The sequence below is a fragment of the Gracilinanus agilis genome, chromosome 3 (assembly GCF_016433145.1).
Source record: "Gracilinanus agilis isolate LMUSP501 chromosome 3, AgileGrace, whole genome shotgun sequence".
Taxonomy (NCBI): domain Eukaryota; kingdom Metazoa; phylum Chordata; class Mammalia; order Didelphimorphia; family Didelphidae; genus Gracilinanus; species Gracilinanus agilis.
The window spans coordinates 203,994,219-204,012,193 of NC_058132.1; the positions used below are offsets into that span (position 1 = coordinate 203,994,219).

At 41.5% G+C, this 17,975-nt stretch overlaps 2 protein-coding genes across 2 annotated transcripts; one reads left to right on the top strand and one right to left on the bottom strand.

Moving 5' to 3' along the window:
- The first annotated feature begins 3,293 nt into the window (after positions 1-3,293).
- Positions 3,294-12,646, top strand: CENATAC (centrosomal AT-AC splicing factor). Its single transcript, XM_044669614.1, has 11 exons — positions 3,294-3,497; positions 6,676-6,839; positions 7,767-7,865; positions 10,653-10,719; positions 10,801-10,863; positions 11,281-11,345; positions 11,589-11,688; positions 11,842-11,872; positions 12,137-12,229; positions 12,311-12,443; positions 12,533-12,646. The coding sequence occupies exons 1-11, from the start codon at positions 3,378-3,380 to the stop codon at positions 12,561-12,563; spliced, it is 966 nt and encodes a 321-aa protein (XP_044525549.1). The 5' UTR covers positions 3,294-3,377; the 3' UTR covers positions 12,564-12,646.
- A 46-nt stretch (positions 12,647-12,692) lies between these two features.
- RPS25 (ribosomal protein S25) lies at positions 12,693-17,958 on the bottom strand. Its single transcript, XM_044669621.1, has 5 exons — positions 17,867-17,958; positions 17,524-17,619; positions 15,912-16,095; positions 12,821-12,916; positions 12,693-12,739 (listed from the first exon to the last, which is right to left on the bottom strand). Exons 1-4 carry the CDS (start codon positions 17,867-17,869, stop codon positions 12,825-12,827), a joined length of 375 nt encoding a protein of 124 aa, XP_044525556.1. The 5' UTR covers positions 17,870-17,958; the 3' UTR covers positions 12,693-12,739; positions 12,821-12,824.
- Positions 17,959-17,975: the final 17 nt, after the last annotated feature.

The window sequence follows — 17,975 nt, forward strand, 5'->3', positions numbered from 1 at the left end:
ATTGAGATCCAGGCCAAGAGACAGACGGGAAGCCCTGGGTTCTGTGTAAAGGGAATTTCATCCCCTCCCTCTCCTGGATTGTCGAACCAGTTCATCCCATTTTTGCGTTCTGGCGCTGCATCCATGCACAAGGACAAAGAATAAAAGCGTGTGGGCATGACTCAAGGGCTCTCTATTCCCTGGAAAGATAGTGGGAGAGACTGGCTAATAGCCATGTGGGTAGAGCAATCATGTGATCAGACTTGGGTTAAAAAATAGACTTTAAACTTCTATTTGCTTTCTTTAATTCAAGTGATTATTAATAAACTCTCTGGAGAATAAGGACCTGGAGTTACTCATTTAAATCTAACAGTTCAAATCTGATCTTAGACACTTCCTAGCTGATGTATAAATGGAGATTTTGAACCTTGGACTGCATCCCCCATAAGTCACTTAGTATTTCCCAAAATTCCCTTTAATCTCTCGCACTTCCATATTTGCATGGTCATATTATTATTTTGTAGTTAGCTGTAACTCCTCCCTCTTCCTTTTTTGCTCGGCGGAGAGGGCTGAATAGCTAAGTCTCTTTAGTTATTATTAATGAAACTTTATAAAATATAATATTTAGTTCTATATATTAATTTTAATCTCCACACTGTGTGACCCCAGGCAAGTAAGTCACTTGACACAACCCCCCTTGCCTGGTCCATACCACTCTTCTGCCTTGGACCCAATACATAGTATTGATTTTAAGATGTCAGTTAAGGGTTTGGGGGGAAAAAAAAAGAAAGAAACTTACTAGGACCCTGAACAAGTCACTTAATCTTTCCCAGCCTCAGTTTCTCCATCTGTAAAATGGGGATAATAATATCTGTCTCCAGGTTTTAGTGACAATCAAATGAGATATAGCATAATATAAAGCAATTATGATAATAATAATTATTATATATGGAAATAGGTTTTGAACAATGATACATGTAAAACCCAGGGAACTGCTCGGGGCTCCAGGAGGTGGGGAGGAAGAAGGGGAAGGAAAAAACATGATTCATGTAACCATAGAAAAATATTCTAAATTAATTAGTTAAATAAAGAACGAAAAAATTATTATAAATAAGATACGCAAAGTGAAATATGCGGAATAACAATATCTAATAATGAAGCTAGCATTTCTATAGCTTCTTTTAAAGTTTCCACAGCACGTACATAAATTGTCTCATTGGATCCTCACACTTCAGGAAGGTAGGTTTTATGATTATCTTTATTTTACAGAGGAGGAAACTGAGACAACCTAAGTTAAGTGACTTGCTGGGGGTCCCATTGCGGCTAAGTGTCCAAGGCTGGATTTCATTGGCAGTCTTCGTGACCCCCGACCCCAGGTCCAGTATTTTATGTGGTGGGTTGCTTTTTTCTCATCGCCAGCGCTAGGCACAGAGCAGGTTGGCTGTTATTATTCTTCCGGGAGGCAGAAGACCACGTGACATCTCTCGGTGACGTCTTCTGACTCCTATCTAAATTGGATTGAAGTGAGTCAAAGTTGCCCAAAGTCTTCCGCCTCTCTCTCGCTTTAAGAGTCATCCAAGTCCAGCGGCAACACCAAAGTCAGGACGGCCGAGGCTGGCCCGCGATGCGGCCGAAGACCTCGGCTTTTTCCGTTCCTCACCGAGCTCCACAGAGCCCAGCCATTGGGACAAACTGGCCTCGGCCGCCCGGGTCTTCAAATACGCCACCTAGCGACCAGAGAAGCAATAGCCACAACGACCCACAAGAAGGGAAAAGAACGAGGCAAAGGAAACTGAACTGAAAAATTGTGTAATGACCACGCTTGACCTCGAAGAAATATAAGGACTCACCTCCCCCCATCGCCCCAGTTCTTTGCAGTGGAACGCTGTCAGCCCTGCGCTATGTCAGTCAGCTTTGCTCATCTATTTTCCTCTTCTTTTTTATTTTGTTATACTAGTGAGGGGAGGGAGGAGAGAGTAGAGGAAGGAGGGGAACATCAATCAAAATAGTGGGTTGTGTAAAAGGCAAGGTAGCAATCTTTTTTTTTTTTTTAAGAGCTAGGAGATGGCATTTCTTTACCCTTCTGCAACTGTTTTTCTGAATCAATCAACAACATTGATACATATCAGGCACTCTGCTAGGTACAATACTTACAGTGCTTTGGGGATTTAAAAAAAAAAAAAGGAAAAAAGAAAGGGCAACAACATTCCTGCCCTCAAGCTTAAAATCTAATGGGAAGCCAGGCTTAGCCATGGGTGATTCTGGGTTCAGATATGACCTAAGACATGTCCTAGCTGTGTGACCCTGGGCAAGTCACTAAACCCGAATTGCTTAGCCCAGTGATGGTGAACCTATGGCACGAGTGCCAAAGGTGGCATTGGGTCACCCTCCCTCCCCACCCCACCCCTCCTTTCACTACTAGAAAGGCAGAGGTTCTCAGGAGGGGCTGTTCCCCTCCCCCTCTCCACAGGACGATGACATTTTTCACATCCCCCAGCCCTCTGCACAGCAGCCCAATGGGAGAGCTTTCTCCCACCTCTGTCTGAGGTAAGGGGGTATGGGATGTACCTGACACTTGTGGGGGGCTGCATTCCATCTCTAAAAGGTTCTCCATCGCTTCCCTTACTGCCTTTCTACCTTAGAACCAATACACGGCATTGACTTCAAGATGGGTAAGGGTTTTTTAAAAAATCTAATGGGGGAGACATGCTAACAAATACATATGTATACAGATGCATATAGGTTTATATAAAGCAAGTTACATACAGGACAAATAGGAACTAACAGAAAGAAGGGACTGGAATGCTGGCTTCCATGGGATTTTAGTTGGGACTTAAAGGAAACCAGGGCAGTCAGTAAGGAGAATTCAGGGGGAGCATTCCATTGATCCATCTGCTAACGCTCTCTTCCAGTTTCTTACACTTTCCATCCTTCCCTTGTTGGTTCTAATCTCTTTCTCTAGAGAGGACGCCCCATCAGTTACTGCATGACCCTGGGTAAGTCTTGTAACACCTATGTAGAATCTCTGTAGAATAAAGAGATAGACTCAGAGTTCTCCACACTCCCTTCCAGCTCTAACTTCAAGAATCCAAGAATCCATCTCTCTCCCTAAACCTGCCCAGCACCAGAAAATCCTAAACAGAGCAACAAAGAGTAGGATGATACTGAAAGGACAGAACAAGTAGGAATTGGTTTGAAAGTGCCCCACCCCTCCCACCTCGCGGACGCAAAAGGCGTGTCCGCGCAGCCGCATTAGGAGGGAAGCCGGGAGGGGCCAGTGCCCGGGCGGAAAGGGCGGGGTCTCTCCCCGGGTTGGAGGTCGCGGGGTAGAGTGGCCTCGGAGCCGGCGAAGCTGGGTGAGGTTGTGAGGCTTCGGGTGGACCCGGTCCCGGAGTGCCATGGCTCCGGCCCTGCGCTGTCCTCTGTGCCGCCAGAGCTTCTTTTCGGGCCGCGGACACGTCTACAGCCGGAAACACCAGCGACAGCTGAAGACGGCCCTGGAGCGACTGCTGCCCCAGGTCAGGCCCTGGATAGGGATGGCAAGCAAAGGGGCAGAGGAATAAGAGGAAAGGCCTGAGCATGGGGGTGTCAGGAAGGGGAGGAGCCTGGGTATGGGGGTGTTTGCGGGGGTGGGGCCTGGCCTTGAGCTCAGCGATATCTGGAGAAGGAGGGGAAGATGAAGAATCTAGGAAATGACGATTAAGAACCTGGGTATTGGGGTACTGGGGGGATTTTTGGAGATGAGTGTGAACACTTAGGGGCAAAGAAAGGTGAGGAACTTTGGTGATTGGTCGCTGAAGAGTGTTAGGGGAGAAACCACGGTACCGAGAGGTGAGGCAGTTGGGGAAGGCTGGGACTAATTAAGGAATTGCCTTTTTTAAATTACTTTGGGGAAAAGAAGGGATAATACTTCTCCTTGGTTCGAATGACCGTAGGTGATGAAGACAAAACTTCAGACCTTCTCACTTCCCATTTTACTTGTTTTCTCTGCTTTTACTAGAAAAGACAGAACAAAAATGGCTCATAGGTTTTTGATAATCAAATTAAGTTAGAAAACAACCAGCTGAAATCATTGGGGCCATATGAACATTCTCAGGTGCTGAAAGAACTATTATAATTGTAAAGTCATTGCAGTGACTAGGATTTTCAATTATCATGTAGATAAGAAGAGAGGCATTTCGCGATTGAAAAACTAATACCTTTTTTATCCTTTAAGGGATGTGAAGAGTGCAAATTCTAGGCCAGTGGGTGATATTAACATTAATTCCTGCCAAAATCCTAGAATGGACTATGAAATAATGAATGCTTGCTAAATTGATGAAAGGAATGATTAGTACATATGTAGATAGGAAGTGATGATCCCGAAGGTGGGGCTAGTATGACTTCTTTAAAAATAACTGTCACTAAAAATCTTAAATTTAAACATACTATATGTTATGCAATATACCTACCAATATATAAAGAAGAGGGGGAGAAATCACTATATCAGTATCAGTCTAGCACACTTACATGCTAGGCATTTTATACAATTAATAGACTGGTCAATAAAGAATCATCTATGAGATGACAGGAAATAAAGAGAAAATAAACCATCCTATAAAAGATAATCAATATTGACAAAATATTAATAAAAATATTTTCTGTCACAACAGGTCATACCAAAATAATCTAACTTCCATTTTTGACAGTTATTAATCTAGTAGATTGGGAAATAATATAAATTACCTAGCTCTTAGCACAAGTTTCATGCTATTCTCATGGACAAAGAGAAGTGTGGTCTGGGTGACTATAAATGGATGAGAGGTGTGGGTAGATTCAGAACCAGTGGACTCATAAGGCCAAAGGTGTAGTCATTAAATAGTCAAGGACCTCTAAGAAAACCTCTAGTATTGTACCTCATGACTGTGCTATTTAATTTTTTTCCTTAGAGACTCAAATAAAGATTGCTGGTATGCTTACCAATTTTGCTGTCTCCAAGCTGAAAGAGAAAGAGAGCTGTCTTGTTAGATGACAGAGTAAGGATCCAAAAAGATTTGGACAGATGAGAACATTGGGCTGAATCTAGAGTGTGGCAGAATTTAATTGGGATAAAGAAATTTTAACACATGGGTTCAAGAAATCAACTTCTAATCCAGAGGGTTAGATGGACTACAAGCTCAATATGAATCAAAATATGATTTTGTTGTTTATTTGTTTTCAGTCAAATCTGACTCTTTATGATCAACCCCACATAGAGTTTTCTTGGCAAAGATACAAGTGGTTTGCCATTTCCAAAAACTGAGGCAAATACAGTTAAGTGACTTGCTAGTAAGTGTCTGAGGCCAGATCTGAACTCTGGATGAGTCTTTCTGACTCCATGGCCAGCGCACTCTATCCAATTTACCATCTAGCTACCCTCAAAATATGATATGGCAACCAAAAAAAGCTAATTCAGTCATACAATGAATTAAGAGAAATATAGTGTTCAGGAATAAGGTTAGAAGTACCATATTGTACTATTTCCCAGTCAGATGACATCTGGATTGTCCAGATGTATGGAGAGCACATTTCAAGAACAATATTGATTAACTAGAGAATGTCCAGAAGAGGGCAGCTAGGATAGGAAAGGCCTCAAAGTGACACCATATGACAGTGATGGTGAAACTTTTAGAGACTGTGCTGTGGACACCCTCCCCCCCCCCCCATGCTGGGTACACCCCACCTACCCATCCCTTACCCAACGCAGGGGAGGGAAGAAGTGCTCCCGTTGGGCTGCTGGTGGAGGGGTGGGTGAAGCAAGGAATGTCCAGTTGGGGGGGGGGTGACCTAGAGCACTCTGCTCCTCTCTAGCTCTGCTGCCTATGAGCAGCCCACCTTACCTTGGCGCTGGAGGGCAGAGGGGCAGGTGATGTGAAAAAAATGTCCTCAGGCAGGGTTGGGGAGGAGCAGGGAAGCAGCTCTGGTTGAATTCCTCTGCCTTTCTAGTATTGAACTCTGGAGGTGGCTGTGTGTCCACAGAGAGCATTCTTTGTGCCATAGTTTCACCATCACTGCCATATGAGGATTGTTTGAATGAACTAGTCGTATTTAATATGGGAAACTAGAAGAGTTGGAGGCAGCTGGATGATTCAGTGGATTGAGAGCCAGACCTAGAGATGGGAAGTCCTGGGTTCAAATCTGACTTCAGATTCTTATTACCTGTGTGACTCTGGGCAAGTCACTTAACCCCCATTGCCTATCCCTTACCCCTCTTCTGCCTTAGAACCAATACCTAGTATTGATTCTGAGACAGAAGGTAACAGTTTAAAAAAAGAAAGATCTGATCGATGACCTCAAGCATTTAAAGGGATGTCCTACAGAAGGACTAGGTTTATACTGAGTCTGAGAACTAGGAATGAGTGGCCATTAAAGAATGAAGCAGATTTGGATTAATATAAAGAAAAAATACAGTTAGATATGTTTAAAAAATGGAATGGTTTTGTCCAAATATAGCAAGATCTTCAGCAGAGCTCTTCAAGGAAAATCTTGATTTTCAGGGATTCAAAATAGTCATAGTCTAAGGTTGAACTAGATGGTCTCTAATATCCCTTCCAAATGAAGGTAAAGAATTTGAAGTAGTTGAAAGGAATGGTATGGGGCTAGTAGAGAATAAATTGAATTGAGATATGAAAAGACTGGCTTTGAACTCTGTCCGATTTCATTCTTTTGTCTCGATAGGCGGAAGCTGCTCGAAAAGCAATTCGGGCTGCCCAAGTGGAGCGCTATTCTCCTGAGCATGACCAGTGCTGCTGGTGTCTGTGCTGTGGTTGTGAGGTTCAGAAACATCTAAGCCATGGAAACATGACTGTGCTACATGGAGGTCTGCTAGAACATCTGGCCAGGTACATACAGGTAGCCAAGAACCTTTCCTTAATATGGCCCAAAAAGTACCTTGGCCATATCAACCCATCAAACACTAGCCAACAACCAATTAAGTGGTTCCTTCTTTAAACAAGGAGTTTTTGAGTGCTAGCTATGATCCAGGCACTGAAGTTACAAAGACAAAAGGAAAATAATCCCTGCCCTCAGGGAGCTTCCATTTTGACAGGCTAGACATTGTGTGTGTGTGTGTGTGTGTAAGTATGTAAGTATAGGCACAATATAGGCACACAAAACAGACAAATACAAGATAATCTTTGGCAGGAGGCAACAATAACTTGGGGAAGAGGGCTTAATCAGCAGAGGTCTCTTGAAGGTGGTAATGGAACAGAATATGAAAGGGGTAACCAAGGATTCGAAGAGGCAGATGAGGAAGAAATAATTGTATTGCATACAGACATTGCAAAAGTACATAAATGGGAATTAGAGTGTTATATGAGGATATTCCATTACCTTTTGCTTAGTGTTAGTGAGCATTGTTCTTTCTATACCAGAGAGGTAAAATAGCCCAAAGTCCCTACAATCCTTGATCGTGCAGTATGATCTATATGAGTGATTTACCATGGAATGACTTGCAAAGGCTTCTCCGTCCTTTCCTTTAGGAAGAAAAGCCTGGCAATAAAGTTCAGATCAAATTCATAGGACTATATTAATACCCTATCATCAGAAGTAAAGTATACATCTTTCTTTTTTGCTAAAAATCAATAAAGTTGAGAATGATGTGCATTATCAGTTGCAATCTATCAGTTGGGCAGCTTTGCTCAACTGTTTTCTGGAAATGTATATTTTGTTGGAACATTGTTTGGAAGAATCTGTCTTGTAAAATGTATTATGAAAAAAAAAGGAAGAAAGTATTTTGAATCATTGTATACCATTTTCTTCATCCGCAGTCCAGACCACAGGAAAGCAACCAATAAATTTTGGTGGGAGAACAAGGCAGATGTTTTGCTAAAAGAAAAGTTCCTAGTCTCACAGCATGATTATACCCGGTGAGTCATTGGATAAATGGGGAGAAAAAAACGTGAACAGAGGTAACCTTGTTAGAAAGAACATTGCCCCAATATAGACTCAAAAGATATGAATGAACAGGTTTTTTTATTATTTAATTTTTCCCCCAAATTACATGGGGAAAGTTTCCAACATTTTTCAAATAATATTCTCAAGTTCTCTCTCCCTCCCACTAACCTTCCAACCCCCTTCAGATAAGCAATCTCATAGATTTTACATGCGTGATCATGTAAAATATTTTTTCCATATTAATCCTTTTGTGGAAGGAAACTTTTAAAAAATGAAAAATGAAGTTTTTAAAAGAAAAAATTTCAGGTTATCAACAACCATATAAAGATCACTCCAGGTCACTAATTAAAAGGGAAATGCACATTAAAACTGCTCAGGTATTTTCCATCATCTAGCAAATTAGAAAATATGGCAAAAGTCATAAAATCATCAATATTGGAAGAACTATAGGAGGACTATAATATGCTTATTGGTCGAGCTGTGGCTTGGTCCCACTTGTGTCTGGGAAACAGTTTAGAATTATGCTAGAAAGTGATTAGACTATTCATACCCTTTGAACCACAGATTCTACTGCTTGGGTAGATTTCCCAAGGATGCTCAGAAAAGGCACCAAATATTCCAAAACATTCATAGGAGAACTTATGCTAAGCAAAAACTGGAAACAAAGTAGGTACATACTGATTAGGATATAGCTGAATAGCTGAACAAATTGTGACATACAAATGTCATGGAATACTATTACACTGTAAGAAAAAAAGAACATAAGAAATTTAGAGAAATATGGGAAGACCTGTAGGAACTAATGCAAAATGAAGTAAGAAGAAACATAGTAATAATAATCAACATTTATAAAATTACAGATGACATATTTATATAATGCTTTAAGGTTTATAAAGCTTTACATATATTCCTCACTTAAATCCTATGAAGGAAGTGCTAATTCTCCTCTGTTTATAGAGTATGAAACTGAAGCCACATGAGGTTAAGTGATTTGCCCATGGTCTTATTCCTGGGTTAGGATTTAAACTTTGGTCTTTCTGGCTCCCAGACATTGAGAGCTATACCCATCACTGCTAAAATAATGCCAAATATTAAGTAATCCTGATGGTGAGGAAATTTTCTTCATTTGGGGGTGAAGGGTGACCTCCTAGGTGAGTAGTGTTATATATGCTGTCAGATTCAGTCATTGTGTTCATTATGCTTGACTCTCTTACTTTCCGGAAATGACTGTGCTTTGAAAACAAAATTCATCACTAAAACTTATTTAAAAACACTAGGCTAAGTAGGAATCAAGAGATTTGAGTTCTTATCCTGATTGACACCAACTAGCTATTGTAAGTAAGGCACATCACTTTGTAGAATGAAAGGATTGAACTTGATAATCTCAGACATCCTTTCTAGTTCTAAGATTCCATAATTCTGTGGGGGGGATTAATAGCCAGTGCCTTGTTTTGTCCTAGAGATGACTCTAGGTTCTCAAAACCTATGCCAAGGAAGCAAAAGCCTTAATGAGTTCTACCAGAATGTCCATCCTTCAAAGGCAAACCTAGCTAGAGGGTTGACCATCAGAGAATGACAAATTTTTTTGATCACAATAATTTGAAAATCATCAACTAAGGCATGGAAGGGTTGTTCAGTGCTCAATAGTAGTGTACCCACATCAGGGAAATTCGAAGTGATGAATTATGGCTTTTCCTGAGGCCACTCAGTAGTGGAATGACTATTCTTAATTCAACTTAACCAAGATATTTGCCAAGCCACTGATAATGCAGAGCATTCTGCTATTTCATATATAGCATTTAACTGTAGGTCAAAGAATATCTGATATATTCCCAAAGTAGTGAGAAAACATAAAATACAATATAATGATGCAAATTTGTAAAAAATTAATTTTCACAAAGATCTGCCTTCTTTCTCTCCTATCCCTCATTGAGAAAATAAGAAAAACAAAACCTGTTATAAACATGATCAAGCAAAACAAATTTCTACATTGGCCATGTCCAAAAAAGGCATTTCAATCCACATTTCGGATCTGTCACCTCTCAGGAGGCAGGTAGCATATTGCATACAGCACTAAATGGAATAAAATTGGGTCCTAATATTCATAATACAAACTGTACTGTGATCTCTCCTTCAGAAGTGGGAGAGGCTATTCACAGTAAGGAGAGAATAGATCTATTATCATATTCTCACTAAGTGGAATTTGAGAGCCCCTTAGATAGTGCCCACCTAGAAAGTGAAGCCAAAAGAGGCTGGCCTTAAGAGGAAATATTAGGTGATTATTAGTATGATGCCTTAGCTGTCTCAGGCAGCTGAGGTGAAAACTTTTCTCAAGGCTACTCTTCAAATGAACTATCAGTTGGGGTTGATCTATGCATTCCACAGAAATGATTGGTGGGAAATGGAAAACTGAAGACCAGATTTCTCCCTCCTATCCTACTGTGAAGTGGCATGAATTTGGGTTATTCTTTCTGCAAGGGGCACAACTAATCAAGGATGCCAAGGTCGTGGTTACAGTCAAAAACTCCAGATTTGGCCTGGGAATCAGATTGAGAGAAGAGAGGATAGCTAAAAAGCACAGGTTTGGGGATGGGACCAAGTAGGGATCTAAGAAGACATGTAGGTTAATTAGGAAGAGGGGAGTTCCTTTTACTTCTGACTGGGGTGTCTGAATGGCTTGGAGAACAGTTCACTTGGTAGAGGCTATCACCCAGACCAAGCTGACCTGGTTTCCCCATGCCTATCATTTTTCTTTCTAGATTCAAGAAATCCATGGTAAAGGCCCTGGACTCCTATGAGGAAAAAGAGGATGAAATGATTAAAAAGGTAAGTTAAGATGAAGTTATTGAAACTTGAGCTCCTTATGCCCTGAATATACCACTGACACATTCTACAATGTTCCCACAGATGGCAGCCCAGATTCGAGAGGTGGAACGCAGCCGGCAGGAGGTGGTACAGTCCGTCTTAGAGGTTGGTTTCCAACTGAAGCTCCAGAGCAGTATCCACCATGGCTGGTCTCCGAGTTGCTTTGAGCTCCCCAGCATCTCACCTACTGGCACTTCTTGAGAACACATGGACTTCTGTTCTGCTTGTCCTACAACTGAAGATGCCTTGGCTTTCCAGGGCGTCAGACTGGCCAGGATAGTGGTGATTGGCAGAGGGGGCTCAACATAGGTAGCTTTGATCCTTGATCAGGGAGGGGTATCACCCTTGCCAGCTTCCTAAGCCTTGTTGGAAGTTACTGGGGCAGGGAGGGGATCCTACACATTGGGCAGCACAGTTCAGATCTCATTTCATCCTTTGGGCACTGGGGTCTGAGGGGTGGGGAGGGCATCACAGGCAGGCATGGAATTCTAGACACATTTATTTTTCCTGAATCAAACTCAGCCTCAGACGGTGCCAGACCCAGAAGAGGGCTGTTCGGCGCCTTCTGTCTGGAAAGAAACAAGCAGGTAAGAGTACCAAAAATGGAATCCTGGAACCTTTGAATTAAAGGGTCTTATATTCTCAAGAGGTGTTTAGGCTGGGAATGATAGAATAGTGGTATCATTCCTACCTAAATACAAGGGATATTTGTGCATCTTAATCTGTGAGATGAAACCAAGTCCCATTTTTTGGTGTTCGTGGCAGTATCTATTAATCTGTTCCTGGCAAAGGACCTCAACCTCCAGGCTGTGTCCGATTTTCTTTTGCAGGATAACCTCTAGCTCACAACAGCTCTCCTTGGACCCTCAAACTACTCCAGAACTCAACTGGATGGAGCCCACACAGTCTCTGACTTTCATTGGACATCAGGTAGTATGGAGAGGGTCGAGTAATAGAGGGATGGGATAAGATACCCCAGATTCAGGGCATTAGTTTTCCTTGCAAACTAAACAATTATAATTACTTCACTTTTTGTTACAAAGTAGAACTTCCTTTCCTAAACAGTTCTCTCATTTCTCATAGGATACACCTGGAGTTGGCAATGTTCATTCAGGTAAGGCCCAAGTGTTAACTGACTCCAGGGTTCTATTCCTGATAAGCCATCAGGACATATGGCCCTCCCAACAACTTTGGGTGTGAGGTAGGTGCTCCCCCATTTCAATACAGTATGACACCAAGTAAGATTTATAACTATACAACCTTTTCAGGACTTTGCTTTATTGGAGTTAGACCCTTGAAACCCCTAAGAGTTAAACTCTCCAACAGGTACCCCCAGGGTTCACAAGAATAAACTATTATCTTGTTCTCATTCCTTTAGGGGCTACCCCTCCCTGGCTGCTGCAGGATGATGAAGACTGCAATAGCTCAGCACACCAGATTGGGCCTTCCTATGAAGATTTCCTCAAAGAACGTAAGTTAGCAGGGGGAATGGGGGTGGGGATTGACTTTCCATAGCACACTTCATGCTCCAACCTTAATCATCCTCTTGCAGAAGAGAAACAGAAATTGAGAAAGCTGCCCCCAGACCGGGTAGGGGCCAATTTTGACCACTGCTCTAGTACAGGTGCAGGCTGGCTGCCTTCCTTTGGCAGAGTTTGGAACAATGGGCGCCGATGGCAATCTCGGTAAGTGGAAACAGCCTATACTAGTTTCAGCTTTTTTTTTTTTTAACCCTGATCTCTTCCAGTCATATCTTGGACTTCTTTCCTTCCAGGCATCAATTTAAAGCAGAAGCAAAGCAGTAGCTGACCATCAAGTAAACATGTGGAGTGTGTAAACTTCCCCAGCGATTTAGCAATGTTGTAAATAAAATTTGTGCTTTTTCTAACATTTCCTAACTTCAGTTGTTGCCCCAAGAAACACAGTACCACATCTTATTGGAATAAGTTTATTTTTGAAAATGTACACAAAACTGTTGAACCTGCCAAGGAGAAAAAAAAAGTCAGAATTAGAACACATTCACATTATCATCCCCTTTCCACACACCTAGTTTTCCCCTTACCATTTCATGCATCTTCAGCAGCTGGAGCATCTCCACCCTTGGTGTTCCTAGTATATATCACTTGTGCTCTGTGTTTGGAAACTAACTTAATCAGACCTGTAGGGAACAAAAAGGCTATGGTATAAATACTATATACACAGTGATAAAAACAAAACTTCAATAATGTTCCAAGCACTGAAGGGAAATACAAAAAAGTCATTCAAGTATTCTTATATGTTAATATCCAAAAATATTTAGGTAATTTTCTCCCCATATGATCAGTTACTAAATCCTACTGTTTCTACTAACTGCACCTTTACCACTATTAGTCATCCTAATTCAGGCTCTCTTAAAAAAAATTAAAAACATTAGAACAAACTGATCACCAAGATGGGTTCTCTTAAAATGATAAACCAGTCTAGCTTTCAATAATCCTAATCTGTGAAATGTTAACAAATTGCACTTGATGGACCCTGAGGTCCTTTCTGGCTCTAGATCAGTGATTCCCACACTTTTTTTTGTTACATTCTATTCTGTGTTCTCCAGGGCGCTAAGTAATATTGTTTCTGGAAAAGGGACGGTAGGCCAAAAAAGTTTGGGAACCACTGCTTTAGATCCATAATCTCAAGTTTCATGCTGGGTACTTTGTTTCTTTTGGATATCTTCTCTGACCCATTTCTTCCTATCTGCAGAATAATAATCATAACAGCCAATTTATATAGGGTTTACTATCATCCTTTTGCAGTTAACTCACTTAATCCTCAAAACAACCCTTGGAGATATGGTGCTATTATTGTCCCCTATTTTATAGACAAGGAAACTGAGTCAGACATTATAAATTAAATGACTTGCCACAGAGTCTGGATTTGAACTCTGGTGTTCCTGACTCCAGATCCAATTCTCTGTCCACTTTATCACCTGGTCATAGATTTAAGAGCTGGCATGAACCTCAATCAAAAAAATTACTAGAGATTGAGAGCCAGGCCTAGAGATGGGAGGTCCTAGGTTCAAATCTGGCCTCAGACACCAGGGATAAGAACATGAATCATGCAACTCTGGAAAAATACTTTTTAAACATACAAATCCTTTAAAAATTACTAGACACATTGAAAAACTGAAGATGGAAGTGTAGAGAATATAAGAAATCCCTACATTAAAGGACTCGTATTCGGAATGAAGAGACAAGAATATTTAAGAGCATGTCCAGCATGAACCCAAAGTTAATATAAATACCCACAAAACTGTAAAAAAAGACCAGGGCACAAAGCACGGAATAGAAAGGCTACTCTTGACTAGAGTAAGAGTGCAGAAGAGGGGGTACTGTATAAGGAAGGAAAGATAAAAGTTGGGAAGCAGCTCATATAGCTTTAAAAGCTAATAAACATTTTTGCCCCTTAGGAGGCCCTAGGGAAATCATATTTGTGCTGGATTCACAGCAAAGTATAGAATGGACTAAACTGGGAGAAAGAAGTTGCAGTAATTTAAGAGAGAGTAAGGAGAACCTGAAGTAGTAGCTATTTGAGTTCAGTTTGGGCCATGTTAAGTTTAAAACAACTCCAGAATTTTCCATTTGAAATGTGCAACTTAGTCCCATTTCCTCATTTTATAGATGAGAAAACTAAGGCCCAGGGAAGTTGCAGAGACTTGCCTGAGGTCAGTTGCAGAGGTGGAATTTTAATACATGACCTGCCTCTTAAGAGTACATGTTCTTAGGGGGTAATTAGGTGGCCCAGCAGATAAAAGAATGGCACTCCTGGAGACCAACGGTCCTGGAATCAAATCTGGCCTCAAAAATTTCCTGGCTATGTGACACTGGTCAAGCCCCCAACTGACTAGTCCTTACCAATCTTCTGCCTTGGAATCCATACCTTGTATCCATTCTAAGATGTTAGTTTTTTAAAAATTCGTATTCTTTCCACTATCATTTTCATATTTGTAAAAGTTTGATGTCCTCCTAGGCATATCAACGTGTCCAAAAATACTACCTGCACATCCTTTTGGTTAACAGAATCACTCTTCATTTCTCCCTCATATAAGTAATTGCTAAAGATTACTCCAGCAACCAAATCTCATCTTCTGCCTTCTTTACTCTCAACTATCCTGTTTCTAGTCCCTCCCATTCAGACTACTACAAAAGCCTCCAGTCAATCCTCTCTCCAACTAGCCTGCACTAATTTTCCTACTATGATCACTAATCCCTATTGGAAAATTCATAAAGGATCCCCAATGCCAAAGTAAGCTATACAGCAGAAAGCCATAACCAGCATTCAAGGCTTTCATAATCCTTACCCCAACCCTTGTACTCCTTTCCACTCTTTAAACTTTCTTATATGTAAGTTGTTACTAAAAGGAAAATTCAGATCCTATTTTTCTATGAAACTTTCCCTGAATAGCCCCTACAGTAATATTCACACCTCAAATTTCTCAAAGCATTCTGCCTGTACCTCTCTTCCTATTCTGTCATATTTACTAAGCTTATACTGTAAACCCCAAATGACCCTTCTAGCTCTGTATCCCTAGCACTTATCTAGTGATAGGGTCAATAAATTTCACCCCCTTTCCTCTGATATACTGTCACCACTCTAGTGCAGGCCCTCATCAACTTGTGCCTTGATTACTTTAATAGGCTTCTGGCAGATCTGCCTGCTTCACAATTCTCTCCACTCTAATCCATTCAGGTAGTAAAGTGATTTTCCTAAAATGAAAGTCTGATTATATCACACCCCTACTCAACAAACTCTACTTGACTCCTCTAATGCCTCCAGGATCAAATACAAAGTGGTCTTACTTGGCAGTTACTTTTCCCATTTATCCTATCTATAACAAGCTTTGTATATATCTTTTTGTATGTTGTCTCCCCTATTAGGTTATGAGCTCCTTTGAGAACAAGGGCTGTCTTTTGCCTCTCTACCCCCAGTGCTTAGTACAAAGCAAGTAATAAGTGTTAATTGACTGATCTGTACATTGATGACCTCACATACTGAGTAGCTCAATTTAATGAAGCAGGTTATTGACTTTTGTTTTTTCCTGCTAGATCTTCAAAATATAACTAAAATAAGTCAGAATGGTTAATGCAAAAAAAATCTATGAGACTGTCTCTCCCAGGTTTTACCTTTGCTAAGCAGTTCCTGGAGGGCTGCCCGGGCTAGAGAACCCCGGATCTTCAGTCTCTCTGAGACTACTGCAGGCGTGATAAGTTTGTAGTTGGGGACCTCCTTGCAGAGTTTGTCATATGTTGCTTTGTCAAAGAGAACCAGATTGTTGAGCTTGTCTCGAACTTTTCCCTTGGACCACTTCTGCTCGAGAACAAGAAGAGAGTCAGAAAACGATTAACAGCACCCCCTCCATTAAAAACCACAATAAGTTTACAAATACTTTTTTCTACCAATCCCTTTTCATAAATATTAACTCAATGAATCCTAAAAATGACATCAAGAAACCAGAAAAGAGGGGGCAGCTGGGTAGCTCAGTGGATTGAGAGTCAGGCCTAGAGACAGGAAGTCCTAGGTTCAGATCTGGCCTCAGACACTTCCCAGCTGTGTGACCCTGGGCAAGTCACTTGACCCCCATTGCCCACTCTTCCACCTAGGAGCCAATATACAGAAGTTAAGTGTTCAAAAAAAAGAAACAAGAAAAGACTTCCTGGATGCTCTGGCCTCAAGTCTGGAATTTATTAAGCAGTCTATATTGGACTTACACCCAGTGGCAGTGCAGAAAGCTGATCAAAATCTGTCACTTTTTGATCCAAATCTGTCTCTGATAGAGACAACAAAGTGGCCATCATCAAATGTCTAGCAGATCATATCACTAACTTAAAGTGCCTGGTATTGCCATCTTTTTAAAGACTGTAGAATACATATTTGACAAACACACCCTAGGAGAAAGCTGCAGAATCCAACACTGAAACCCTTAAGTAAGAACTCAAAGATCACGGACAATCAGTGAACAGTATCCCCGCAGCTCTTTCCTCTCAATATTAAGAATAAATTATTTGGTGTTTTAAAAAAAGGCTTTCTCCAAATAACTAGGTGAACAAATGTTGCTAATTCCTCCTAAGTTAAATAACTTTCCTAAAGTCAAAGGTGTCAGAACTGGGTCTGAATAACATGGTTTATAGTGGGTAACAGAGCTAACTGGCTTTTAAGTAAGGCCATTTTTGGCTAAGTAAATAACCTTAAACTAAAAAACTTCAGTGCCTCAGGCAACTTTCTGAGGCAAAGTTAAAGATCCATAAGACAGAATAAGTTCCTACTTCATAATTCCTGCCTCAACAAAAGTTTTCTAACATAACCTCTACCCAAAGAATGAACTGTGCCTAAATGTGGTCATCTAGCCTTTCCAGGCAAACTTCTATTCCTTATCTATTCAAAAGCCAGTCGTCAATGAACATTAAAATGCCTATCCACTATAAGTGCTGGGAAGAGTCAAAAGATAGTCCCTCTGCCAGGAGTACTACCGAATGGATTAAGTAACCCAATCCCAATATTTAGGCAGCTTTGATAAACCATTGTTTTCTAACAGTGATTATAAATCTGCCTTAAAACTTTTCATTACACAGCTGGGCTTTCTGGAGCCAAAGAGAACGAATCTCTTCTGTGAGCTCAAGGGACCTGAGGCCTGAAAAAGATTAAACGAGACCCTCAATTCTGATAGCTTATTTCTATTTCTCCAAAGGCGAGAAGTCGAGCGATATACGGGCGAGGGGAAACCCAGATCGCCTTTACCTTCTTCTTAGCTTTGCCCCCGGACTTGTTCACGGGATCTTTGTCCTTCTTGGCCGACTTGCCGGCATCCTTCTTCTTCTTATCGTCCTTGGGAGGCTGTAAGGGAGACAACGCGGGAAGGAGACTCAGTCAGGGTGGAGAAAGGGCCGACCCCCCTGCATGCAGTCCCAGGCCTTCCCTCCCCGAGCACATGGGCCTGGGGAAAGCGTTCTCGGCACCGGTTTGGGTCCCGCCCGACTCCCACTACCCCGCAGCCTCTAGGCCTCAAACCTTCCCTCCTCTTCCCTTCCCCTCTCTGCCTTCCCCAACTCCTGAACCTGGGTCTCAACTCTCAGGTCCTCACCATGATGGGACTTCAGGAACTCTAGCTGCTACCGCCTCCAAGGTAAGATGTCGGACAGAAAGGAAGTGGGTGGAGAGGGTGGCCGCTGAAACTCCGTCGGTCTCTAAGT

What these genes read in the sequence shown, in the direction of transcription:
- CENATAC (XM_044669614.1), top strand. Translation starts at nt 3,378, where the DNA reads ATGGCTCCGGCCCTGCGCTGTCCTCTGTGCCGCCAGAGCTTCTTTTCG. An exon ending in TGGTACAGTCCGTCTTAGAG is followed by an intron (nt 10,864 to 11,280) that starts GTTGGTTTCCAA and finishes AATCAAACTCAG; the next exon opens with CCTCAGACGGTGCCAGACCC. An exon ending in GGGCGCCGATGGCAATCTCG is followed by an intron (nt 12,444 to 12,532) that starts GTAAGTGGAAAC and finishes CTTTCCTTCCAG; the next exon opens with GCATCAATTTAAAGCAGAAG.
- RPS25 (XM_044669621.1), bottom strand. An exon ending in GGGGCAAAGCTAAGAAGAAG is followed by an intron (nt 16,096 to 17,523) that starts GTAAAGGCGATC and finishes GTTCTCGAGCAG; the next exon opens with AAGTGGTCCAAGGGAAAAGT. An exon ending in CCAGGAACTGCTTAGCAAAG is followed by an intron (nt 12,917 to 15,911) that starts GTAAAACCTGGG and finishes TGTTCCCTACAG; the next exon opens with GTCTGATTAAGTTAGTTTCC.